At 44.4% G+C, this 27,409-nt stretch overlaps 1 protein-coding gene across 1 annotated transcript in view; it reads left to right on the top strand.

The window, feature by feature from the left end:
* The window catches only part of LOC126272684 (cytochrome P450 6k1-like), a 116,211-nt gene that overhangs the window by 35,898 nt on the left and 52,904 nt on the right, over window positions 1–27,409 (top strand). Inside the window, exon 4 of the mRNA XM_049975701.1 lies at window positions 3,981–4,243. Within this exon, the coding sequence (XP_049831658.1) occupies window positions 3,981–4,243 (263 nt within the window). The remainder of the gene's footprint in view (window positions 1–3,980; window positions 4,244–27,409) is intronic.

Here is a 27,409-nt window from a genome sequence, read left to right as displayed (position 1 = left end):
TGCTTCTCTAAAAGAACAGAGAGGTGCTTAGCCTATGCGCAACAGCTTACGATGTCACAGAATAAGAGTGGTCTGAAAATTTTGTAACATTGTAAATTCAATGGAAATCAAATAGCCAAAGTAGAATTACAAAAGTATATACCTTCTTGTGTTTCCAGATAGTCATAGGACTTGCAAGTAGGCTGTTCACGTTTTCTCATTGGTAACGCCACGTAGCGCTCTGTATGAAAATCACTGGCTGTGCTGTGTGCAGTCTGTGGCTAGTGTGCATTGTTGTCTGCCATTGTAGTGTTGGGCAGCTGGATGTTAACAGCGCGTAGCGTTGCGCACTTGGAGGTGAGCCGCCAGCAGTGGTGGATATGGGGAGAGAAGTTGCGGAGTTTTGAAATTTGTAGGACTGGATGTCATGAACTGCTATATATATTATAACTTTTGATGATATTAAGGTAAATACATTGTTTGTTCACTATTAAAATCTTTCATTTGCTAACTATCCCTATGAGTAGTTAGTGCCTTCCGTAGTTTGAATCTGTTATTTAGCTGGCAGTAGTGGCGCTCGCTGTATTGCAGTAGTTCGAGTAACCAAGATTTTTGTGAGGTAAGCGATTTGTGAAACGTATAGGGTATTGTTAGTGAGGGCCATTTTTTGGTAGGGATTTTTGAAAGGGGTTGCGTTGCGCTAAAAATATTGTGTGTCAGTTTAAGCACAGTCATGTATAATTTATCTAAGGGGACATTTCGGACTTATCAACCTGGAACATGTTCCATATTTAATTCAGCTGAACATCTGAAGGAAAGTTGTGACCGAAGATCCCCTGTACAATTGCTTGCTGGATACAAATGGTTCGCCGGCCGCGGTGGTCTCGCGATTCTAGGCGCGCAGTCCGGAACCGTGCAACTGCTACGGTCGCAGGTTCAAATCCTGCCTCGGGCGTGGATGTGTGTGATGTCCTTAGGTTAGTTAGGTTTAAGTCGTTCTAATTTCTAGGGGACTGATGACCACAGCTGTTAGGTTCCATAGTGCTCAGAGCCATTTGAACAAATGGTTCAAATGGCTCTGAGCACTATGCGACTTAACGTCTGAGATCAGCAGTCGCCTAGAACTTAGAACTACTTAAACCTAACTAACCTAAGGGCATCACGCACATCTATGCCGGAGGCAGGATTCGAACCTGCGACCGTAGCGGTCACGCGGTTCCAGACTGATGTGCCTAGAACCGCAATTGCTGGATATAGTCCACCAAGAGTAACGACATATGAAACCATTCCGCCAGTGCAAACTGACCACTGTAGGAGTGCAACGTAGACTGGAAGTGTGCGAGGAGTGTGAATGAAGAAGTTACGGAAACTATTGCTGGAGTGCAAGAAAACGCAATGGAGAGCAGTAAAGCTGCCAACAAAAGTAAATCATGGACGAGAATGATATCTACATCACTGATAACGCACACGATGAGGAACGCCAGAATACTCTTATGGAAGTGGCGGAGAGTGTAGGGATGGCAGCAGGCGTTAGTGAAAACAACGAATAATTGAAATGCAATGAAATAGCTATTCTGAATACGCAGTAAGGAAATGCGTCGACGAACCCGTAACCGATGGAGGCACTACGCTGGAGAAATCCTTGGAAAATGGGAGCAATAACAAAAGTTCGTCAATTCTACGACATTCATTAAACTGTTAATTCTGGAAATACAAAACAACAACGCTAACTTGTTTAGAATAGGCAAGATAAGCAGCAAAGAAACTTAGAAGGGGAGTCCAAACTCCTACCTCGAATATAAAAATATATAAATCAAACGGTAAAGAATAACATTGAACTCACACCTATCTCTGTGATGCATGTCAAGGAATGTTTGCGGATGTGTGTTCGTTGTTCTCAGTTTCAGGTTTATTACTATTTTCCGTTTTTCTTTCCTTAGGCACTACAGAAAACCTTTGCATGCTGTTTCATTACGTCTGGTGCTTCTTCCTGTTACACGAGTTTCTACAGCGAAAACTCTAAAACAAAGACTAATGTGATGGGTTTCTGGCGTAAGGATCCAGTCCAGTTCAGAATAGTTGTGGATGACGTGATTTTAGAACCAGTGCAGTCCTTCACTTATTTGGGATACCAGATTGACCTAAGCAGTAGTACAGATCAAGATGCACAATTAGCTAGAATGGAAATATATGTAGCACCGTTCATATTGGATTTATCCCTTTCATACCCTCTGGCTACCTTTGTATACATTAATATTGCTATGTATTAGCCGCAGCAGAAATACACTGATGAGCCAAAGAAACTGGTACACCTGCATTATATCGTGTAGGGCTCCAGCGAGAAAGCAGAAGAGCCGCTACACGACATCGGGTGGACTCGACTGAGGTCAAATGTTTCGTTGAATGGTTTGCACTCCGACATTTGTTGATGGCCCAGCATTGAAATCATCAGAAAATTGCGGAAGGTTAGCACTCTGGTCGCGTTCAACGATTATCTTCAGTCGTCGTTGGTCCCGTTCTTGCAGGATCTTTCTCCGGCTATAGCGATGTCGGTGATTTGATGTTCTACCGGATTCCTGATAATCACGGTACACTCGTGAAGTACGGGAAAATCACAACTTCATCTCTACCTTGGAGATGCTGTGTCGCATCGCTCGTGGGTCACGTTCAAACTCACTTAAATGTTGACAATCTGCCACTGTAGCAGCAGTAACCGATCTGACAACTGCGCCATATACTTGTTGTCTCACGTAGACGTTGGCGACCGCAGCGCCGTACTCTGCCTGTTTATATATGTCCCTATTTGAATACGCATGGCTATAACAGTTTATTTAGCGCTTTAGTGCATTTTTCTCAATGGAAACCTCATGTACACATTTGAGGGTGCGTAATCTTGGGCATATTATAGAAATATCGATAATAGAATGTAGTAGTACGCAGCAGCTTGTGGCCGCCAGAAAACACGGAATTAGTTGATAAGTTATATTTCACTATATAATTTAATATTATCATTGTTATTTTTTCGTGATAATTATTGATTGGTCACTTTATTTATTACAACAGTGAATACTTCAAAAATAATTATTTTAGTCCATAAAAAGAAACGAAGTATTCAAAGTATATTTTTAACACGGGTATATATACACGTACAAATCTTGCATCTAAAATCATTGAAAAATCAGCTAAGAGCTTCAGAACATAGAGAAAAACTTTCGTTACTCCAGAAAAAAATCTAGTATGAAAGTGTTAAAAATAAAGCCAGGGTATAAATGGGGATAAAATTTCGTAAAACTACGCTCTTCTAGTAATTATTCATGGGAGTGGAATCTGGATACACACAAAAATAAAAGTATGCCAAATAAAAAGTACAGAAATGAAATTTCTAAGAAGAAATAATGGCTACTCAGGAACAGACGCCGTAATTTTCTACAGTGTTTTTTATACGGGATCCAATTTGTAGCCTTGCTTTCCGAAACAATATAATTATCAGAAATGTGACGCCAGTATGGAAACAGTACAAACCTATCTTTTTCAGTTGGTTCTGTGCTAATATGACTGATCTTTATTCCTAGCTTGTTCCTTTCGTTCAAATGGTTCAAATGGCTCTGAGCACTATGGGACTTAACTGCTGAGGTCATCATTCCCCTAGAACGTAGACCTACTTAAACCTAGCTATCCTAAGGACTACACAGACACCCATGCCCGAGGCAGGATTCGATCCTGCGACCGTAGCGGTCGCACAGTTCGAGACTGTAGCGCCTAGAACCGCTCGGCCACTTCGGCCGGCGTTCCTTTTGTTTCTTGGTGTATTATCCCATAACTTAAGTTGGGCCTAAGCCATTGTTAGATGCTTTCTCCTTCACTGTATGTAACACAGCATTAACATGCGCGTCACTTAAAGCGAATTTGATTATCCTGTCAATAAAACACATACAAGCCGCATAGATACACATTACAAAATTTTCGTTTTGCATGGACTAAAAGTGGATTTTGCCCGGCAGACGATCCAGCAATGCGGCCGGGAGCTGGCCGAAGTGGCGACGGAGTTCGCAAGTCGTGGAAGCTCTGTCGAAGTCCGCGAGATGGTGGCGCGCTACACCACTGACGTCATCGTCTCGGTGGGCTTCGGCCTCGAGTCGGACTGCCAGCGCAATCCGGACGCCGTCTTCCGCGGCTGGGGCCGCAGGGTGTTCGCGCCCGATCTGAAGTCCAGCTTCGGCTTAAGGCTGAACTTCATCTCCCCACTGCTGGCGGACTTACTGAGGCAGGTTTCGCAGCTACAAGTAATGCACACTTCATCTAAGAACCGAAGGGACAAGGTAACGCTGTGTCTGAAAAGTAACGATTCACACGTGTTTCCCAAATACACACTCCCGCCATTAAAATTGCGGTACCATGGAGCATTTCAGGTAACGATACTTTACTTGTTATGTGTGCACAGCATAGGAGGAATAATAAATGATTAAATTTGTATGTGCTTTTGGGAAGGTGCGAAGGTGCGAACATTAGTACTGTGGTGTGCGTACTGTAAGACCATCGGTGCACACACCATCAGATTATTTGATTTGTCGCTCTAACGAGGTAGGTGAGTGTCAGCAATATGTCTCGTGGTCTTATCGTGGCGTGTTTATCTTCTGCCGTTAGGTCAGACGATAGAAATGCCACTTGCAAGCTTAGAGTAGCAGATTGACGGTGACCAACTTTAAACAGAACTTGATTAATTTTCACACACATTTATTAAAATAACAACAAGCATAAACATTACTTGATTCTGGATGCTATTTACAATTGAGAATCTGAAGTTCTTTTGATCTTGGTATGTCAATCTAACTCTCACATATCTCTAACATATGACAAAGTGTCTATACATTTATCTTCATGGCTATGTATAGGAATATGGTAATCTTATTAAGCGCAGACTTAAACGTGACTATAGACTGGTACAGACAAATGCAGACTGGTACAGACTTCTGCAGACAAATACAGACTGACTACTAGGAGGACTGTACACTCATTATAATACCCCGTGCATTCATATATCACTGTGCAAGTGTGATCCATGAGGAGAAAAGGTTCTACGTTAGGAGCAATCTCATTGGCTGCGTTACATATTAATACGCGCATCGGCGGAAGCAGAATTTGGTCCGTCTCGAAGGCAGCGCCATCTCGTACTGTGGAGACGGACGAGCGCTGCGCCTGCGCTGTTGTGCTTAGCGGGGGCCGCTCTAGTGGGAACGTTGTGTACGCGCTGACTACGTGGAACTATGTACACAACAAGTACATACTGCTACTATCTCTGCCAAGAGCAGCAATTCTAATCAGGCTAGGGATCGAGTCGAATTAAGCTTGTATCACGTCGTTACACGCTATTCTAACTCTGTTCATCAGTTGTAGTGCCTAGCACATGCTGCTGCCGGTCACTCAGCGACCTACGACTGGATGTTTGCAACGTTCTCATGTGATTGGGTCGTAAGATTACAAAAGGACAGAAGTAAGACCGCAAGCCCGCGCAGTTGGCCGTTCGGTCCAACGCACAGCTTTCTGGGCGGGACGAAGCGCCTGGTCCCCGGCACGAATCCGCCCGGCGGATTTGTGTCGGGGTCCGGTGAACCAGCGGTCTGTGGATGGTTTTTAGGCCCTTTTCCATCTGCCCCGCCGAATGCGGGATGGTTCCCCTTATTCCGCCTCAGTTACACTATGTCGGCGATTGCTGCGCAAACAAGTTCTCCATGTACGCGTACACCACTATTACTCCATCACGACAACATGTGGGTTACACTCGTCTGGTGTGAGACGTTCCCTGGGGGGGTCCACCGGGGGCCGAACAGCACAGAAACCTGGGTTCGGTGTGGGGCGGCAGATGGGTGCAGTGGACTGCGGTAGTCGTCGTGGGGTTGTGGACCACTGTGGCTGCGGCGGGGACGGAGCCTCTCCGCCTTTTATAGGTCCCCGGTTAACATACAACACAATAAAATGCAAGACCGCAAGGCTGGGGACGAGCCACTATCACTTGCTGCAACTAACCAATGTAAAATTTAGAAAAAAAACAGCAGCAACATACTTTTAGTAATTAGATTAAGCCTACTAGGACAGTGTTTCGCCTTTCACATTGGTCGTTTTGAGATCTTATAGTCTGCTTTACATTTATTGATTCTCTTTTAGTCACAAAAGTGGTGAAGGTATAAACCTAGCACAAATATATCAAATGAAGCAAACACATCCAAATATTTTTCTACTGATTAGTACAGCAAGTTATTTCAAGACATTATCTAAACCTTCTTCATTGGTGCTATCATACTTTACAACTTCCACACCGCTTTTAAATTGAAGTCAATTTTATTATCATAATTTCAGTTAAATGATAATCTTATAATAAAATCAATCTTATATCTAAATATATCCTGATAGGTAATGTTTACATCGTACTGTTATCTCACTTCATGCACGTGACTGAATTACGGTGTTCTGTCTGAATTTCTACAAAAGAAAACGAACGTGCTAGATCTACCACATGTATTTCACTAATGTTAACGTTACTGTAGTTAATATATACTGATGGAAAACAAACATGACATCAAGAAAGAAGTAATGTTGAGTAATGAGATTTTGGGAATAAAAGTTGTCTAGGTAACATGTTTACGCGATTAACATCGCAAGATCACAGGGTAATATAAGTGCGAGGAAAGCTGTCGCTAATGTGCAGTGCTACTACATTAATAACCAATGTAACGACAAAAGCGTTGAACGTCACCTTGCAAACGTGCTTCCACTGTGTTATACAGGTACCAGATGTCAGTTTATGGGATGGAGATCTATGTCTGCTGCGTTTGGTCCGGTCTCGCGGTTCTAGGCGCGCAGTCCGAAACCGTGCGACTGCTAAGGTCGCAGGTTCGAATCCTGCCTCGGGCATGGATGTGTGTGATGTCCTTAGGTTAGTTAGGTTTAAGTAGTTCTAAGTTATAGCGGACTAATGACCACAGCAGTTGAGTCCCTTAGTGCTTAGAGCAATTTTTTTTTTTGCGTTTGGTCGGTCAATACAAGGACGGTTAATGCAGGTTGTGGATGATGGTCGAGTTTTCCGATGACGTCGCATACGTGCACAGTTGGAGAGAGATCTGGTGATTCAGGATGTCAAGGTAACATGACGACACTCTGTAGAGCGTGTTGGGTTACATGGGGGCGAGGGTTATCCTATTGGAAAACACCCTGTGGGTTACTGTCCACGAATGGCAGCAAACATGTTGAATCACCAGACTGACGTATAAATTTTCAATCGATGTCTGTAGGATATCGACGAGAGTGTTCTTGCTGACATACGAAATCGCACCCTAGACCATCCTCTTGGGTGAAATATTCCGGAAGTAAAATAGTCCCCCATTCGGATCTCCGGGAGGGGACTACTCAAGAGAACGTTGTTATCAGGAGAAAGAAAACTGGCGTTTTACGGATCGGAGCGTAGAATGTCAGATCCCTTAATCGAGCAGGTAGGTTAGAAGATTTAAAAGGGGAAATGGATAGGTTAAAATTAGGTATAGTGGGAATTAGTGAAGTTCGGTGACAGGAGGAACAAGAATTTTGGTCAAGTGAATACAGGGTTATAAATACAAAATCAAACAGGGGTAATGTTGTTGTTGTTGTTGTGGTCTTCAGTCCTGAGACTGGTTTGATGCAGTTCTACATGCTACTCTATCTTGTGCAAGCTTCTTCATCTCCCAGTACCTACTGCAACCTACATCCTTCTGAATCTGCTTAATGTAGACATCTCTTGGTCTCCCTCTACGATTTTTACCCTCCACGCTGTCCTCTAATACTAAATTTGTGATCCCTTGATGCTTACTCGATGTTAACAAATTTCTCTTCTTCACAAACGCTTTCCTTGCCATTGCCATTCTACATTTTATATCCTCTCTACTTCGACCATCATCAGTTACTTTGCTCCCCAAATAGCAAAACTCCTTTACTACTTTAAGTGTCTCATTTCCTAATCTAATTCCCTCAGCATCACCCGACTTTATTTGACTAAATTCCATTATACTCGTTTTGCTTTTGTTGATGTTCATCTTAAATCCTCCTTTCAAGACACTGTCCATTTCGTTCAACTGCTCTTCCAAGTCCTTTGCTGTCTCTGACAGAATTACGATGTCATCGGCGAACCTCAACATTTTTATTTCTTCTCCATGGATTTTAATACCTACTCCGAATTTTTGTTTTGTTTCCTTTACTGCTTGCTCAATATACAGATTGAATAACATCGGGGAGAGACTATAACCCTGTCTCACTCCCTTCCCAACCACTACTTCCCTTTCATGCCCCTCGACTCTTATAACTGCCATCTGGTTTCTGTACAAATTGTAAATAGCCTTTCGCTCCCTGTATTTTACCAGTGCTACCTTCAGAATTTGAAAGAGAGTATTCCAATCAACATTGTCAAAAGCTTTCTCTAAGTCTACAAATGCTAGAAACGCAGGTTTGCCCTTCCTTAATCTAGCTTCTAAGATAAGTCGTAGGGACAGTATTGCGTCACGTGTTCCAACATTTCTACGGAATCCAAACTGATCTTCCCCGAGGTCGGCTTCTACTAGTTTTTCCATTCGTCTGTAAGGAATTCACGTTAGTATTTTGCAGCTGTGACTTATTAAACTGATAGTTCGGTAATTTTCACATCTGTCAACACCTGATTTCTTTGGGATTGGAATTATTATGTTCTTCTTGAAGTCTGAGGGTATTTGTCCTGTCTCATACATCTTTCTCACCAGATGGTGGAGTTTTGTCAGGACTGGCTCTCCCAAGACCGTCAGTAGTTCCAATGGAATGTTGTCTACTCCGGGGGCCTTGTTTCGACTCAGGTCTTTCAGTGCTCTGTCAAACTATGCCTGCTATGTCTGGAGTAATGTAGGACTAGTTTTAATAATGAATAAAATAAGTAGGAATGCGGGTAAGCTACTACAAACAGGATAGTGTACGCATTATTGTGTCCAAGATAGACACGAATACCACGCCTACTACAGTAGTACTAGTTTATATGCCAACTAGCTATGCATATAATGAAGAAATTGCTGAAATGTATGATGAGATAAAAGAAATTATTCAGGTAGTGAAGGGAGGCGAAAATTTAATAGTCATGAGTGACTGGAATTCGAGAGCAGGAAAAGGAAAAGAAGGAAACGTAGTAGGTGAATATGGATTGGGGCTAAGAAATGACAGAGGAAGCCGTCTGGTAGAATTTTGCACAGAGCATAACTTAATCGTAGCTAACGCTTGGTTCAAGAATCATAAAAGAAAGTTGTATACATGGAAGAACCCTGGAGATACTAGAAGGTGTCAGATAGATTATGTAATGGTAAGACAGGGATTTAGGAACGAGGTTTTAAATTGTAAGACATTTCCAGGGGCAGATGTGGACTCTGACCACAATCTGTTGGTTATGAACTACAGATTAAAACTGAAGAAACTGAAAGTAGGTGCGAATTTAAGGAGATGGGATCTGGATAAACTGAAATAACCAGAGGTTAGAGAGAGTTATAGAGGGAACATTAGGGACCGATTTTCAAGAACGGAGGAAAAGAACAGAGTAGAAGAAGCATGGGTAACTTTGAGAGATGTAATAGTGAAGGCAGCAGAGGATCAAGTATGTAAAAAGATGAGGATTAGTAGAAATCCATGTGTAACACAAGAAATATTGAATTTAATTTATGAAAGGAAGAAATATAAAAAAGGAATAAATGAAGCAGGCAAAAAGGAATAAAAGCGTCTCAATAATGAAATTCAAAGGAAGTGCAAAACGGCTAAGCGGGGATGGCTAGAGGGCAAATGTACGGATGTAGAGGTATATATCACTAGGTATAAGATAGATAATGCCTACAGGAAAATTAAAGAGACCTTTGGAGAAAAGAGAACGACTTGTATGAATATCAAGAGTTCAGATAGATATCCAGTTTTAAGCAAAGAAGGGAATGCAGAAAGGTGGAAGAGGTATATATAGGCTCAATACAAGGGCGATGTTCTTGAGTACAATATTATGGAAATGGAAGAGAATGTAGATAAAGATAAAATAGGAGATGTGATACAGCGTGAAGAGTTTGACAGAGCACTGAAAGACCTAAGTCGAAACAAGTCCCCGGGAGTAGACAACATTCCATTAGAACTACTGATAGCCTTGGGAGAGGCATCCCTGAAAAAACTGTACCATCTGATGAACAAGATGTATGAGGCAGGCGAAATACCCTCACACTTCAAGAAGATTGTAATAATTTCACTCCCAATCAGAGCAGGTTTTAACAGGTGTGAAAATTACCGAAGTATCAGTTTAGTAAGTCGGGGCTGCAAAATACTAACATGAATTCTTTACAGACGAATGGAAAACCTGGTAGAAGCCGACATCGGGGAAGATCAGTTTGGATTCGGTAGAAATATTGGAACATGTGAGGCAATACTGACCTTACGACTTATCTTAGAAGAAAGATTAAGGAAAGGCAAACCTAAGATTCTAGCATTTGTAGACTTAGAGAAAGCTTTTGACAATGTTCACTGGAATACTCTCTTCCAAACTCTAAAGGTGGCAGGAGTAAGGTATAGGGAGCGAAAGGCTATTTACAATTTGTACAGAAACCAGATGGCAGTTATAAGAGTCGAGGGGCATGAAAGGGAAGCAGTGGTTGGGAAGAGAATAAGACAGGGTTGTAGCCTCTCCCCAATGTTATTCAATCTGTATATTGAGCAAGCAATAAATGAAACAAAAGAAAAATTCGGAGTAGGTATTAAAATCCATGGAGAAGAAATAAAAACTTTTATAGGTTCGCCGATGACATTGAATTCTGACAGAGACAGCAAAGGACTTGGAAGGGCAGTTGAATGGAATGGACATTTTCTTGAAAGGAGAGTATAAGGTGAACATCAACAAAAGCAAAACGAGGATAATGGAATGTAGTCAAATTAAATCGGGTGATGCTGAGGGAATTAGATTACGAAATGAGACACTTAAAGTAGTAAAGGAGTTTTGCTATTTCGGGAGCATAATAATTGATGGTGGTCGAAGTAGAGAGGATATAAAATGTAGAATGGCAATGGCAAGGAAAGCGTTTCTGAAGGAGAGAAATTTGTTAACATCGAGTATAGATTTAACTGTCGGGAAGTCGTTTCTGAAAGTATTTGTATGGAGTGTAGCCATGTATGGAAGTGAAACATGGACGATAAATAATTTGGACAGGAAGACAATAGAAGCTTTCGATATGTGGTGCTACAGAAGAATGCTGAAGAGTAGATGGGTAGATCTCATAACTAATGAGGAGGTATTGAATAGAATTAGGGAGAACAGGAGTTTGTGGCACAACTTGACGGGAAGAAGGTACCGGTTGGTAGGACATGTTCTGATGCATCAAGGGATCACAAATTTAGCAATGGAGGGCAGCATGGAGGGTAAAAATCGTAGAGGGAGACCAAGAGATGAATACATTAAGCAGATTCAGAAGGGTGTAGGTTGCAGTAGGTACTGGGAGATGAAGAAACTTGTACAGGATAGGGTAGCATGGAGAGCTGCATCAAACCAGTCTCAGGACTGATGACCACAGCAACAACAACCATAGCTCCAGGTGTTGATCCAGTGTGTCAACACGCAGACAGGATGGTTGCAGCCCCTCAAATGGCCTACTTATAACTAACACACTGCCATCAGTGACACTGAGACAGAAACAGCTTTAATCAGAAAACACGACGTACCTCCACTCCACCTTCCAATGAGCTCTCACTTGAGACACGGAAGTCGCAAATGATGGTGGTTTGGGGTCAGTGGAAAGACGATACAGCCCTCTGGCTTGGAGCTGTCCTTGAAGTAACCAATTTGTAACAATTCATTGCGTCACTGTGGTGCCAACTGCTCCTCCATTTGCTGCTGCAGATGCAATAGGAATGCACCAAAGCTACTCGCCGAAAATGACGGTCTTTCCTCTCTGTAGTGCCACGTGGCCGGCCGGTCTTCCTGCGAGAGTACATTCTGTAGGTAGGCTGTTTGTTATTTAAGTAGCGGGTTTAGGTTTTTATGTTGGTAACGCCACGTAGCGCTCTGTATGAAAATCACTGACTGTGCTGTGTGCAGTCTGTGGCTGGTTTGCATTGTTGGAAAATTTTCTATTGTAGTGTTGGGAAGTTGGATGTGAACAGCGCGCACTTGGAGTTGAGCCCCCAGCAGTGGCGGATGTGGGGGGAGAGATGCCAGAATTTTGAGAGCGGACGATCTGGACTTGTGTCCACCAGAGAGAGAAAATTTTTAATACTGTATATCATGATCTGATATGACTTTTGAATATTATTAAGGTAAATACATTGTTTGTTCTCTATCAAAATTTTTCATTTGCTAACTATGCCTATCAGTAGTTAGTGCCTTCAGAAGTTGAATCTTAATGTGTTTGTTGAAGCGTTTATTTAATTTGTTTCTGATTTCGTTCCATTTGTTGCCGTATTTGTCTCTGATTTTGTTCCATTGTTTCTAACTGTTGCTGTGTTTGTCTCTGGTATTGTTCCATTGTGTCTAACCTTTGAAGCTTTTGTCCCATTTGTTGCATTAATTGTAATAACAATGCACTGGTGCCTGAAACATGTTCCTCAGTGCTATTCGGCAGTGCATTTGTACTAGCAATATTCGCATTTTGAAAAGCAGAAAATGTGTCTTGACTTATTTGAGTAAACGGTGAGGACGCAAAACCTGAATCTACAGTATTTGCAAGATTGTGTCCTGTCATTTCGGATTCCTGAGGTGAGCTGTTGCCGACCGATCGACCGATAACACTTCCTGTTCACTAATTGTTTCACTGTCTACACAATTATTTGCCGCCTGGTCCATTTCCCTATGCACAATTACCAAATTACAATGTTGAACATTACACGGTGGCGCTAACACACATTCCTCAGTTTACTTTGGAGCCTAGTATTACGTTTTTCACACGCCATAATTGTCACAATATTTCACACGGTAACACAGAAAAGCTTAATTCGAAGAGTAAAATAAGAAAACACACTAAAATAGCACTGAAAATAATAACGAATTAATTGCAAGCACAGCTGCGAAATACTTGGTGCAAATCTAAATGCGTTCCACATCTGTTTTACTGTACAACAATAAAAGACTACAACTACAAAGAAGATTCTCTCTACAACTACGCACTAGCAATAAACAATAGCTACACTAATTACACAAACTACAAGAAAAAAATCAGAATATTCCAGTGAGGTATCATCGGCTAAGGGTCGACATATGAAACGTCCCCTTTGGAAAATTTTAAATGATTGTGCTGGTAAACCTCTAATGTTATTGGATGTTCAAACAGCTGAGCAGAACTGAACGTACTCAGACATTTCTCTCTTTACTTATTCTGATCAACACTAAACTGTCACACAATATTTTTTGCGCAACGCAATCTGACTTTCAATAACCCCTACAAAAAATGGCCCTGACTAACAATAGCCTATACCTTTCATGAATTACTTACCTCACAAAAATCTTCGTTGCTAGAACTATTGCAATGTAGTGAGCGCCAATACTGCCAGCTAAATCAAAGATTCTAACAACTGAAGGCACTAACTACTGATAGGCATAGTTGGCAAATGAAAGATTTTGATAGAGAACAAACAATGTATTTTCCTTAATAATATTCAAAAGTAATGATGTACATTACTACAAATTTACTCTTACTGATGGAAACACGTCCAGATCGTCCACTCTGAAAAATCTGCCATCTCTCTCCCCACATCCACCACTGCTGGCGGCTCACCTCTAACTGCGCAACGCTAAGCGCTGTTCACATCCAGCTGCCCAACATTCCAACAATGCAAACCAGCCACAGACTGCACACAGCACAGTCATTGATTTTCATACAGAGCGCTACGTGGCGTTACCAACATAAAAACCTAAACAGGCTACTAACATAGCAAACAGCCTAGTTAGAATTCTTGTGACCGCTGCTGCCAGCAATCACGAACAGTGTCTACAGTCCTATGAAATTTTTCTGCGGTATCGGTGGAGAAACATGTAACTTATCGTAGCCCTACTACTCGAACTCATTTAAACATAGTGAGATGCTGATAATTGTGTCGTCGTTGTCTTAAAGACAGTCTTCACTAACATCAACCCATCACGTATAATTTCAAAGCTAACTAACGCTTACGACAAGTACAATGTGTATTTAAAGCCCACATGATTTTCAGCCTCCTACTGTCATAACTGTTATTCTACTGGTGTCAGATTTCAATACACGTCGTCTTTTGGATGTAGAAACACGCTTACCAACTTTCGTTTAATTCACACAACTCATTGGTGTTGCAATTTTTGCTGTCAGTGTATCTTGTTAATATTTGTTGTCACACTTCCTCTGTTTCTCATGTAGGTAAGAATAAATATTATGCACCTTTTTCAGCTAAATCTTTATTTTGTACTCTATCAAATATATATTCAACTACCTACCAACAGCCGGCCGCGGTGGTCTCGCGGTTAAGGCGCTCAGTCCGGAACCGCGTGACTGTTACGGTAGCAGGTTCGAATCCTGCCTCGGGCATGGATGTATGTGATGTCCTTAGGTTAGTTAGGTTTAAGTAGTTCTAAGTTCTAGGGGACTGATGACCACAGATGTTAAGTCCCATAGTGCTCAGAGCCATTTGAACCATTTGAACTACCTACCAACAACTGCTTTTGTCTATAAAATAAACGATAATTGTCTAAGTATACACATTTGTTATGAGACAAGTAGCGTTTGGTTGCAGGACTTCTAGATTAGTTTACCATCCCCGATTCCAACACTGTGCTTCATCACTTACTCTTATGTTTCCTAGCCTTTTCGTTTGCCCATTGGCTTCTGTGTAACCGTACTATTGTTTTCATCCAGTGTCCACGCAAGAGCCAGTGGTCACACGAAAAACAGGAAACGGCAAAGTAAGTGATGAATCATAGTCCCATAGCTGAAAACAGTAAAATAACCTAAATGTGCTGCCACGGAACTCTACATGACTCCTAACAAAATGTGTTGGGTTGAAAATGTTTGGTTGAAAACAAATATTTGGTTACAAAAGACGGATAATATGCAGGATGGAACAGAATTCCATCGTCAGATTTTCAAAGGTTGTTCAGCAATATCTCCTGAGTATTTTGGTACAACGGTCCCAAGGTCTCGTGATAGAGCTCTTTCATTTACTGTGGTTTTTTTGTCCCAAATTAACTTTTTATCTGTATTGCACTGAAAATATTAGTCGACCACAATATTATTCCACCTGGGAGTGAGCGCGTAGTCGGGCATACGGACACGAACGAAGGATGGAACAGAAACAGTTATTTAATGAAAACAGCTCCAGTCTCGGTGATTAGATTGTGAAGTACGTCATATACATCACATGAGGAGTAAACGCCAAGTTCCTGATCTGCTGTATCTGTTTCACTGGAATCTGTTCCACGTTCACCTACCTTGTCAGTTTCCCTGTACTGTCGTCATCATGTGCCGCACATTCATCTTCATTCTCCAGAATAACATTGACATCTACATTCTCTATTGCTTCTGCCAGTAACCCATCTCTGCGCCAATATTCGTTTTCAATTCCTTTTTACATGTTCGGAAACTTTTAACCAATCAGCCGCGCGGGATTAGCCGAGCAGTCTGACGCGCGGCAGTCATGGACTGTGCGGCTGGTCCCGGCGGAGGTTCGAGTCCTCCCTCGCGCATGGGTGTGTGTGTGTCTGTCCTTAGGATAATTTAGGTTGAGTAGTGAGTAAGCTACATCTACATGACTACTCTGCAATTCACATTTAAGTGCTTGGCAGAGTGTTCATCGAACCACAATCACACTATGTCTCTACTATTCCACTCCCGAACAGCGAGCGGGGAAAACGAACACCTAAACCTTTCTGTTCGAGCTCTGATTTCTCTTATTTTATTTTGATGATCATTCCTATCTATGTAGGTTGGGCTCAACAAAATATTTTCGCATTCGAAAGAGAAAGTTGGTGACTGAAATTTCGTAAAAAGGTCTCGCCGCGACGAAAAACGTCTATGCTGTAATGACTTCCATCCCAACTCGTGTATCATATCTGCCACACTCTCTCGCCTATAAAGTGATAATACAAAACGAGCTGCCCTTTTTTGCACCCTTTCGATGTCCTCCGTCAATCCCACCTGGTAAGGATCCCACACCGCTCAGCAATATTCTAACAGAGGACGAACGAGTGTAGTGTAAGCTGTCTCTGTAGTGGACTTGTGGCATCTTCTAAGTGTCCTGCCAATGAAACGCAACCTTTGGCTCGCCTTCCCGACAATATTATCTATGTGGTCCTTCCAACTGAAGTTGTTCGTAATTTTAACACCCAGGTACTTAGTTGAATTGACAGCCTTGAGAATTGTACTATTTATCGAGTAATCGAATTCCAACGGATTTCTTTTGGAAATCATGTGGATCATCTCACACTTTTCATTATTTAGCGTCAACTGCCACCTGACACACCATACAGCAATCTTTTCTAAATCACTTTGCAACTGATACTGGTCTTCGATGACCTTACTAGACGGTAAATTACAGCATCATCTGCGAACAATCTGAAAGAACTGTTCAGATTGTAACCCAGGTCATTTATATAGATCAGGAACAGCAGAGGTCCCAGGACGCTTCCCTGGGGAACACATGATATCACTTCAGTTAAGGACTTTTCGCTGTCTCTATTTGCTTTCTTTTATTATTACTCGGGTAACAACTAATGTTGTTGTTGTTGTTGTTGTGGTCTTCAGTCCTGAGACTGGTTTGATGCAGCTCTCCATGCTACTCTGTCCTGTGCAAGCTTCTTCGTCTCCCAGTACCTACTGCAACCAACGTCCTTCTGAATCTGCTTAGTGTATTCATCTCTTGGTCTCCCTCTGCGATTTTTACCCTCCACGCTGCCCTCCAATGCTAAATTTGTGATCCCTTGATGCCTCAGAACATGTCCTACCAACCGATCCTTTCTTCTAGTCAAGTTGTGCCACAAACTTCTCTTCTCCCCAATCCTATTCAATACCTCCTCATTAGTTACGTGATTTATCCACCTTATCTTTAGCATTCTTCTGTAACACCACATTTCGAAACCTTCTATTCTCTTCTTGTCCAAACTATTTATCGCCCATGTTTCACTTCCTTACGTGGCTACACTTCATACAAATACTTTCAGAAACGACTTCCTGATACATAAATCTATACTCGATGTTAACAAATTTCTCTTCTTCAGGAACGCTTTCCTTGCCATTGCCCGTCTACGTTTTATATCCTCTCTACTTGGACCATCATCAGTTATTTTACTTCCTAAATAGCAAAACTCCTTTACTACTTTAAGTGTCTCATTTCCTAATCTAATTCCCTCCTCATCAACCGATTTAATTTGACTACATTCCGTTATCCTCGTTTTGCTTTTGTTGATGTTCATCTTATATCCTCCTTTCAAGACACTGTCCATTCCGTTCAACTTCTCTTCCAGGTCCTTTGCTGTCTCTGACAGAATTACAATGTCATCGACGAACCTCAAAGTTTTTACTTCTTCTCCATGAATTTTAATACGTACTCCGAATTTTTCTTTTGTTTCCTTTACTGCTTGCTCAATATACAGATTGAATAACATCGGGAAGAGGCTACAACCCTGTCTCACTCCTTTCCCAACCACTGCTTCCCTTTCATGCCCCTCGACTCTTATGACTGCCATCTGGTTTCTGTACAAATTGTAAATAGCCTTTCGCTCCCTGTAGTTTACCCATGCCACCTTTAGAATTTGAAATACAGTATTCCAGCCAACATTGTCAAAAGCTTTCTCCAAGTCTACAAATGCTAGAAACGTAGATTTCCGTTTTCTTCTCCCCGAGGTCCGCATCTACCAGTTTTTCCATTCGTCTGTAAAGAATTAGCAATAGTATTTTGCAGCTGTGACTTATTAAACTGATAGTTCGGTAATTTTCACATCTGTCAGCACCTGCTTTCTTTGGGATTGGAATTATTATATTCTTTTTGAAGTCTGAGGGTATTTCTCTTGTCTCATACATCTTGCTCACCAGATGGTAGAGTTTTGTCAGGACTGGCTCTCCCAAGGCCGTCAGTAGTTCCAATGGAATGTTGTCTACTCCGGGGGCCTTGTTTCGACTCAGGTCTTTCAGTGCTCTGTCAAACTCTTCACGCGGTATCGTATCTCCCATTTCGTCTTCATCTACATCCTGTTCCCTTTCAATAATATTGTCCTCAAGTACATCGCCATTGTATAAACCCTCTATATACTCCTTCCACCTTTCTGCTTTCTCTTCTTTGCTTAGAACTGGGTTGCCATCTGAGCTCTTGATATTCATACAAGTGGTTCTCTTCTCTCCAAAGGTCTCTTTAATTTTCCGATAGGCAGTATCTATCCTACCCCTAGTGAGATGAGCTTCTATATCTTTACATTTGTTCTCTAGCCATCCCTGCTTAGCCATTTTGCACTTCCTGTCGATCTCATTTTTGAGACGTTTGTTTTCCTTTTTGGCTGCTTCATTTACTGCATTTTTATATTTTCTCCTTTCATCAATTAAATTCAATATTTCTTCTGTTATCCAAGGATTTCTAGCAGCCCTCGTCTTTTTACCTACTTTATCCTCTGCTGCCTTCACTACTTCATCCCTCAGAGCTACCCATTCTTCTTCTACCGTATTTCTTTCCCCCATTCTTGTCAGATGTTGCCTTATGCTCTCCCTGAAACACTGTACAACCTCTAGTTTAGTCAGTTTATCCAGATCCTATCTCCTTAAATTGCCACCTTTTTGCACTTTCTTCAATTTTAATCTACAGTTCATAACCAATGGATTGTGATCGGAGTCCACATCTGCCCCTGGAAATGTTCTACAATTTAAAACCTGATTCCTAAATCTCTGTCTTACCATTATATAATCTATCTGATACCTTTTAGTATCTCCAGGCTTTTTCCATGTATACAGCCTTCTTTTATGATTCTTAAACCAAGTGTTAGCTGTGATTAAGTTATGCTCTGTGAAAAATTCTACCAGACGGCTTCCTCTTTCATTTATTAACCCCAATCCATATTCACCCACCATGTTTCCTTCTCTCCCTTTTCCTACTGATGAATTCCAGTCACCCATGACTATTAAATTTTCGCCTCCCTTCACCACCTGAATAATTTCTTTTATTCCATCATACCTTTCATCAATTTCTTCATCTGCAGAGCTAGTTGGCATATAAACTTGTAGTACTGTCGTAGGCATGGGCTTTGTGTCTATCTTGGCCACAATAATGCGTTCACTATGCTGTTTGTATTAGCTTACCCGCACTCCTATTTTTTTATTCATTATTAAACTTACTCCTGCATTACCCCTATTTGATTTTGTATTTATAACCCTGTATTCACCTGAATAAATGTCTTGTTCCTCCTGCCACCGAACTTCACTAATTTACACTATATCTAACATTAACCAATCCATTTCCCTTTTTAAATTTTCTAACCTACCTGCCAAATTAAGCGATCTGACATTCCACGCTCCGATCCGTAGAACGCCAGTTTTCTTTCTCATGATAATGACGTCCTCCTGAGTAGTCCCCGCCCGGAGATCCGAGTGGGGGACTATTTTACCTCCGGAATATTTTACCCAAAATGACGCCATCATCATTTAATCATACAGTAAAGCTGCATGTCGTCGGGAAAAATTACGGCTGTAGTTTCTCCTTGCTTTCAGCCGTTCGCAGTAGCAGCACAGCAAGGCCGTTTTGGTTAATGTTGCAAGGCCAGATCAGTCAATCATCCAGCCTGTTGCCCTTGCAACAACTGAAAAGGCTGCTGCCCCTCTTCAGGAACCGCGTGTTTGTCTGGCCTCTCAACAGATACCCCTTCGTTGTGGTTGCACCTACGGTACGACCATCTGTATCACTGAGGCATGCAAGCCTCCCCACCAACGGCAAGGTCCATGGTTCATGGGGGAGGAACAACTAATATATGAGATAAAATATGTCGCTACGAAAAGAGCTCCGAAATACCTTTTAGTGATGCTGTGCTGTGACTTTCTTTGGATTATTAATTTTCAACATAACAAAATACACTCCTGGAAATGGAAAAAAGAACACATTGACACCGGTGTGTCAGACCCACCATACTTGCTCCGGACACTGCGAGAGGGCTGTACAAGCAATGATCACACGCACGGCACAGCGGACACACCAGGAACCGCGGTGTTGGCCGTCGAATGGCGCAAGCTGCGCAGCATTTGTGCACCGCCGCCGTCAGTGTCAGCCAGTTTGCCGTGGCATACGGAGCTCCATCGCATTGTTTAACACTGGTAGCATGCCGCGACAGCGTGGACATGAACCGTATGTGCAGTTGACGGACTTTGAGCGAGGGCGTATAGTTGGCATGCGGGAGGCCGGGTGGACGTACCGCCGAATTGCTCAACACGTGGGGCGTGAGGTCTCCACAGTACATCGATGTTGTCGCCAGTGGTCGGCGGAAGGTGCACGTGCCCGTCGACCTGGGACCGGACCGCAGCGACGCACGGATGCACGCCAAGACCGTAGGATCCTACGCAGTGCCGTAGGGGACCGCACTGCCACTTCCCAGCAAATTAGGGACACTGTTGCTCCTGGGGTATCGGCGAGGACCATTCGCAACCGTCTCCATGAAACTGGGCTACGGTCCCGCACACCGTTAGGCCGTCTTCCGCTCACGCCCCAACATCGTGCAGCCCGCCTCCAGTGGTGTTGCGACAGGCGTGAATGGAGGGACGAATGGAGACGTGTCGTCTTCAGCGATGAGAGTAGCTTCTGCCTTGGTGCCAATGATGGTCGTATGCGTGTTTGGCGCCGTGCAGGTGAGCGCCACAATCAGGACTGCATACGACTGAGGCACACAGGGCCAACACCCGGCATCATGGTGTGGGGAGCGATCTTCTACACTGGCCGTACACCTCTGGTGATCGTCGAGGGGACACTGAATAGTGCACGGTATATCCAAACCGTCATCGAACCCATCGTTCTACCATTCCTAGACCGGCAAGGGAACTTGCTGTTCCAACAGGACAATGCACGTCCGCATGTATCCCGTGCCACCCAACGTGCTCTAGAAGGTGTAAGTCAACTACCCTGGCCAGCAAGATCTCCGGATCTGTCTCCCATTGAGCATGTTGGGGACTGGATGAAGCGTCGTCTCACGCGGTCTGCACGTCCAGCACGAACGCTGGTCCAACTGAGGCACCAGGTGGAAATGGCATGGCAAGTCGTTCCACAGGACTACATCCAGCATCTCTACGATCGTCTCCATGGGAGAATAGCAGCCTGCATTGCAGCGAAAGGTGGATATACACTGTACTAGTGCCGACATTGTGCATGCTGTGTTGCCTGTTTCTATGTGCGTGTGGTTCTGTCAGTGTGATCATGTGATGTATCTGACCCCAGGAATGTGTCAATAAAGTTTCCTCTTCCTGGGACAATGAATTCACGGTGTTCTTATTTCAATTTCCAGGAGTGTATATTATGTTCTTATTATTCCAGATCTGGCTTTCTATTAAAGGAACATTTTTTCGTTACTGTAACTCGCCGTAAAGTTCAACATATCTTCCTTACTGTACAGTTATTGAATATGTTAACGAAAATTATTTCGTTATCAATACTGATGTTACAGTATTCAATGATTGTTCAACATCAAAATTTTCCAGTGGATTTTTGTTAACAGTGAAACACCAATAAGTACCACGACTAACACGAGAACATGAGACTATTATCATAGAAAAAGATGTTTTTACTATAATGTGTGCCAGACCAAAACTACGCACAGCAAGATTTCTTTTATATTATGAAGTTAAATTATCTTTTTGCACTGTTAATGCCGCCCGTAGTGGCCGAGCGGTTCTAGGCCCTTGAATCTGGAACTGCGTGACCGCTACGGTCGCAGGTTCGAATCCTGCCTCGGGCATGGATGTGTGCGATGTCCTGAGGTTAGTTAGGTTTAAGCAGTTCTAAGTTCTAGGGGACTGATGACCTTAGCAGTTAAGTCCCATAGTGCCTAGAGCCATTTGAAACATGTTTTTGCGCTGTTAATTATATATTATCAGCAGCCCGTGTCAACCTGTAAAACACGTCATACAATCTGCTGCTCTGCTCTGCAATTCCGAAAGCTGAAAGAAATAATTTTACTTCACTATTACCTGTCCGCTTCTTTGCGGTATAATTGGTTTCATTTAATGGAGTTTGAATGCGCCGCGGCAGCGGCTCGTTCGTAGCGCAGCTCTGCACCACGAATAATATTTAAATAACTGAAAATGTCTTAAAGGGATGGGATAAAATACCAGGCAGGCTTATTACAAATCATAATGCAAGTTTTCACTAAGTAACTCTATTCAAAACATTTAAACAAGTTAAATTATTGCACACCTTTACAATGAGTACTTAATGGCGTATGTCTCTCAGTCTTGACAAAAGAGTGCTACGCAAGCGTACAATATTACGTCACAGGCTCTTCCTACTCACTTAACTCCAAGAAGACGATAGAGAAATTAATGTTCGGTCATTATTATTTATACTCGTTGTGACATATTCTTATCTTTGTTTGCTGTTTAATAATTATCGTCTGTGGCGGTTTCAGTACTCGCCGACGCAGATATTATCTTTTAAAAAAGTCTGTACATAATTCTATACAAGAACATCACATGACACATAATGGTTTCACTTTATTACATAAAGTAGACACAATCGTTGTCCACGCAATTACAATCATCCAGTTCAATTATTCTTTTTTCCTTTTCTTTTTTACCACGTACAATACGTGTTTTGCTAAGAGAAGTTACAGACTGATGATCTTAGCAGTTAAATCCCATAAGATTTCACAAACATTTCCAAAATTTTGGAATGTAGGAGACGAAATACTGGCAAAAGTAAAACTGTGAGTAACGGGCGTGAGTCGTGCTTCGGTAGCTCAGATGGCCAGTCCGGCTTTCGCCGCCGTGCAGTATGGACGTGTTGTTTGTTTCCGCTTAGCCGAGCACGAGCGCTCGCTGTTGTTCACATTTCAGCGGCCGTCACTTACGTGTTACGATCTAACTTCTCCAACAAATACGCACGACCAAAGGCCTTGGAAGTGGAACGCTTCCTACGCGACGTTGCTAAGATCCCAGCTTCCGACATCTAGGGATTCCATTTGTCCATATTAAGCAGTACTGTGTACGTCAAAGTCGTCAATGACGCGGTATGTGAAAGAATACTTCGTGACACCAACCATGGATTACGCTTTTGCCACGCCGACGGCAGTGTCGGAGCGGTCACTGTCGACCATGCCGGCTTAGGAATGCACAACATACGAGTTTTGAACTCCCGTTCAATCTTCCGGCGAAAGACATTATCGCGGCTTTCCGCCCCTATGGCACTGTACATGGACACACTGCCAAAGACTGGGCGCAGTTCCAAACGTACCCCGTTCTTAACGGTGTACGGCAGACCACCATCGACCTCCATCGCCACGTGCCATCTTACCTGCAAATTAGCGGGTGCCTCGCGGTTATCATATATGACGGCCAACCCAAGACCTTTTCCGAGTGCGGCAAAGAGGTCCACCTCAGATCTGAGTGTCTTCAGCGACGAATCACCCAATTGCCAGCCACTACCGTGGCACCTCCGGCTCCGATGACGGTTTTACCGATCACCTACGCATCGGCGCTCTCTTCTCCTCCCATCGGCCGCCGCCCACCGGACCGCGTACCAGTGACCCTTCCAGCTGCTACGGATACAGCCGGGGCCGACACGTCACGCTCAAAGCCAGACGCTACTCCGGCGCCACTACCAACAGCGACGACTTCCGACACCCACCCTCCTGAACACATGGACGCCCTTTCATTTGACGTTCCCGCGATGACCTTCCTCTCAGAGCGATGCGACTCCCTTCCGTCGTCCGACACGGAGGGACGAACCCGCAAACAACGTTCACCTAAGAGGCGCAAGAGGAGGCTCCGTACGATCTCGAAACGAGACGCATCACCTCCCACTGATGCTCCAGAGGCCGTCCGACCAGACGAGGCCTCGGAGAACCTACACGACGATACGAATGACGACAACATGACGCCGACTGTGGCTGTGTCGATGTCTACTCTACTGGCACGCTCAGGTGCTCCTGAACCAATGGACTCCACTGTTGCGACTGCCGCCGAGACGTCTTCCGCCCCTACGACCGAAGTGGAACGTACGACCATCACAACGACAGCGCCTTCAATGGTGTGGAGTGAGGACGTCGATGAGGACCCGGACCACACGCTGGGGACAGAGTTACCCCAGACGGAATCATCGTTACGCCGCTGATAACGCCGTCAGGTGGCGTACGGCGCGACTCGCCGTTGCCTCGCCCCTCTTCATCCTCCGCCGGTGGAGTTCCCCTCCACGGCGGGGTACGGCTCCAAACCTACCGAGTAGCGACGATCAACACTAACACCATTAGCTAACCAGAGAAACTTCAACTGCTGCGAGATATGATATGGGCGTCGGACGTCGATATCGCACTACTACAGAAAGCACACTTAGCTACACTTCCAGACGTCGGGAGATATAACACTTATTCTTCTCCTGGTGACCTCCTAGGACGCGGCGTAGCCATCTACGCCAGAGAAGTCATTCCAGTGACCGATATCACATACCTTCCATCTGCCAGAGGCAGGGCCATCACCGTCATGGGGACGCGTATCGTCAACATTTACGCTCCGTCAGGCTCCACCTGCAGACGCGACAGGGCCCTCTTCGATTCAGAAGAAATCGCTCCTTTATTTCTTAGACGCTGCGAACATTAGTTGCTTGGGGGTGATTTTAATTGTGTATTGCACCCTAAAGATCAAGTGACCCACTACAACATCTGTCAAGAACTGCGTCTTGTCGTCCAAGATCTGTTGCTCCGCGAACCTTGGGAAGTTCAGCACGGCGACGCGCCTGGACATACTTACCAGACGAGTCACTCCGCGAGCCGCCTTGATAGAATTTACGTGTCTCGGGAACTCACACCTGCAGTCCAAGGTGCAGAGCTTTGTCCCCTTGCCTTTTCGGACCACTGTGCCTACATCTGCAACATTCTCTTCCCCAAGCAAGTGGTCTGGCGTAGTCGTGCACCATGGAAGCTGAACACCTCTCATCTTCTTGATCCCGAATGTCTTCAACGTGTTACCGAGACATGGGCCACCTGTGAACGTCGCTTACCTAAATACTGCACGTCCTTGACCTGGTGGCTGGAATGTGCCAAACCTGCCATTCGACGTACTTTGATTCAGTATGGAAAGGAAGTTGCTATGCGGCGCCGGCACACTGCCCACTATTTCTACGCCGTTCTCCGCGATCTGGACGCCCAACCGCCCACCCCCGCCACCCACAGGGAACGCAACAGGATTAAGGCGCAAATTGTAACTTTGACACGCCGTAGACTGCAGGGGGCTATGGTGCGAACCAGATGTCAAGATTCGGCGGAACATGAACATCCGACCATGCATCATATCGGTTCCGATAGGAAACATCGACGACAACAACTCCTCACCGAGATCACCACCTGTTGCGGCCAGCACGTCACTTGCCAGGCCGAAATCGTCGGTGCCTTTGTCGACCACTACCGCACAATGTAACAGGATGAGACTACCAACAACCACGCTGAGGAGTCTGTGTTACCACACGTAACTCGCACCCTTACCAGCGACGAAGCGGACGAGCTGATGGAGCCTATTACGCGTGACGAAATCCACGATGCAATAAAGAAAGGTGCTCCGAATAAGTCACCTGGTGTCGACGGATTGCCGATAGAATTTTATCGCGCTTTCTTCACGCTAATGGCGTCACGGTGGACAACGATGTTTCATGAACTGCTGACGATGGGGTACGCCGTACCGCCGTCCTCCGTCACGGGAATTGTTATACCCATCTACAAACCGTCACCAGGTGTGACGAATGCACATTACCGTCCCCTGACTCTGCTTAACACAGACTGTAAAATTTTTACTCGCCTACTGGCAACGCGATGCAGCAAGGTCCTGCCCAGCATTCTATCCCCGGAACAGACAACTCCGGGCGGCTCAGTTAATATACAAACGGCCACAGGAGAATGTCGCGATTTAATTGCACTGGCAGCGGCGTGCATGCTCCGCGCCGCAGTGGTTGCCATTGATTTTGACAGCGCATTCGACAAAGTGCAGCATCTTTTTCTGTCCTCAGTGATGAATCGTATGGATTTTGCACCAGCCTTTAACGACGTGATCCGGCGCCTGTACGGCACCGCCGAATCGCTGATTCAGGTTAATGGCCGTGTGGCGGGACCAGTAGCGATCCAGCGTTCAGCACGGCAAGGCTGCCCACTTTCGACCCTACTCTATGCCATAAGCCTGGAGTCACTCATCGGGAGTCTGACGAGCCACGTTTGTGGTCTCACTCTGCGACAGCACGGTTTTCGATGTCGTGCGTATGCGGACGACCTCCTTCTCTTGATCCGCTCACGGAGTGAAACACACGCGGTACTTGATTTGATATCAACGTACGGCACTGCTTCGGGCAGTAACATGAATGGGGCTAAATCCGCGTCGATGCCCATTGGACGCGGCCTCTCACACGACGACTTAGCACCTCTCCCGTCTGTACAAAAACTACGTTATCTTGGTATCATTTTCACCTCCACCGTGCGCCGCTCCGCTGCCATCAATTTTCGGCGTGCACTCCAAACTATCCGCACGACGGTGCGAAGAATCTTCTCCGACGTCTCGATTCTTTACAACGTGTCCAATACATGAATCAACATGTAGCGTCCAGAATGGTCCACATTGCACAGGTCTTCCCGCTGCCATCAACTATTGGACGCAGCCTCCAGGCTGCCTTCGGATACTTCCTTACGGCCGGTACCCTCTTCAAGGTCCTCTACGACGCGCTCACCCATCCCCCGAGAGCGGGGGGCCTCGGCCTTGTCAATGTGCGACTCCGCGCGGCGTCCTTGTACATGTCCACCACGCACAAGCAGTGGCACGGGGGCACCTCCCTTACGCGCAGCTTGCTGGAAATTCTTGTGGCCGCGACCATAACACCACCAGTACCAGTCTGACACATCAAGCACCATCTGACGCACATTTCTGATTTCATCGTCGACTTCAGTTATGCTCACACACACTTACCGACCACGCGTTCTCCTCGACGTAAAGGTTTTTACACCCCAATCCTTCGTTCCATATCTAGCAACAATATCGAACTGAAACATCTGACCATGCGGTGGCCCTCGGTTTAGCGTCACATCCACCAGCCTTTTCTTCCTTTCAACGTCCGGGCAACATGGTACCAAGACGCAAATGAAAAATTCGCCACAAGTCATCGTCTTCACGCCACCTCCATTTGCCACCTCGTGGATGACGAAGTCCATCAACTGACTTGTGCTGCCTTCAGTGACGTCTGGAAACTTGCCCGACAGTTCGTTGCCTGTTACCTC

Source organism: Schistocerca gregaria, chromosome 5, assembly GCF_023897955.1.
Source record: "Schistocerca gregaria isolate iqSchGreg1 chromosome 5, iqSchGreg1.2, whole genome shotgun sequence".
NCBI classification, from domain to species: domain Eukaryota; kingdom Metazoa; phylum Arthropoda; class Insecta; order Orthoptera; family Acrididae; genus Schistocerca; species Schistocerca gregaria.
The sequence above is the reverse complement of the archived record's forward strand: the minus strand, read 5'-3'. Positions and strand labels throughout refer to the sequence as shown.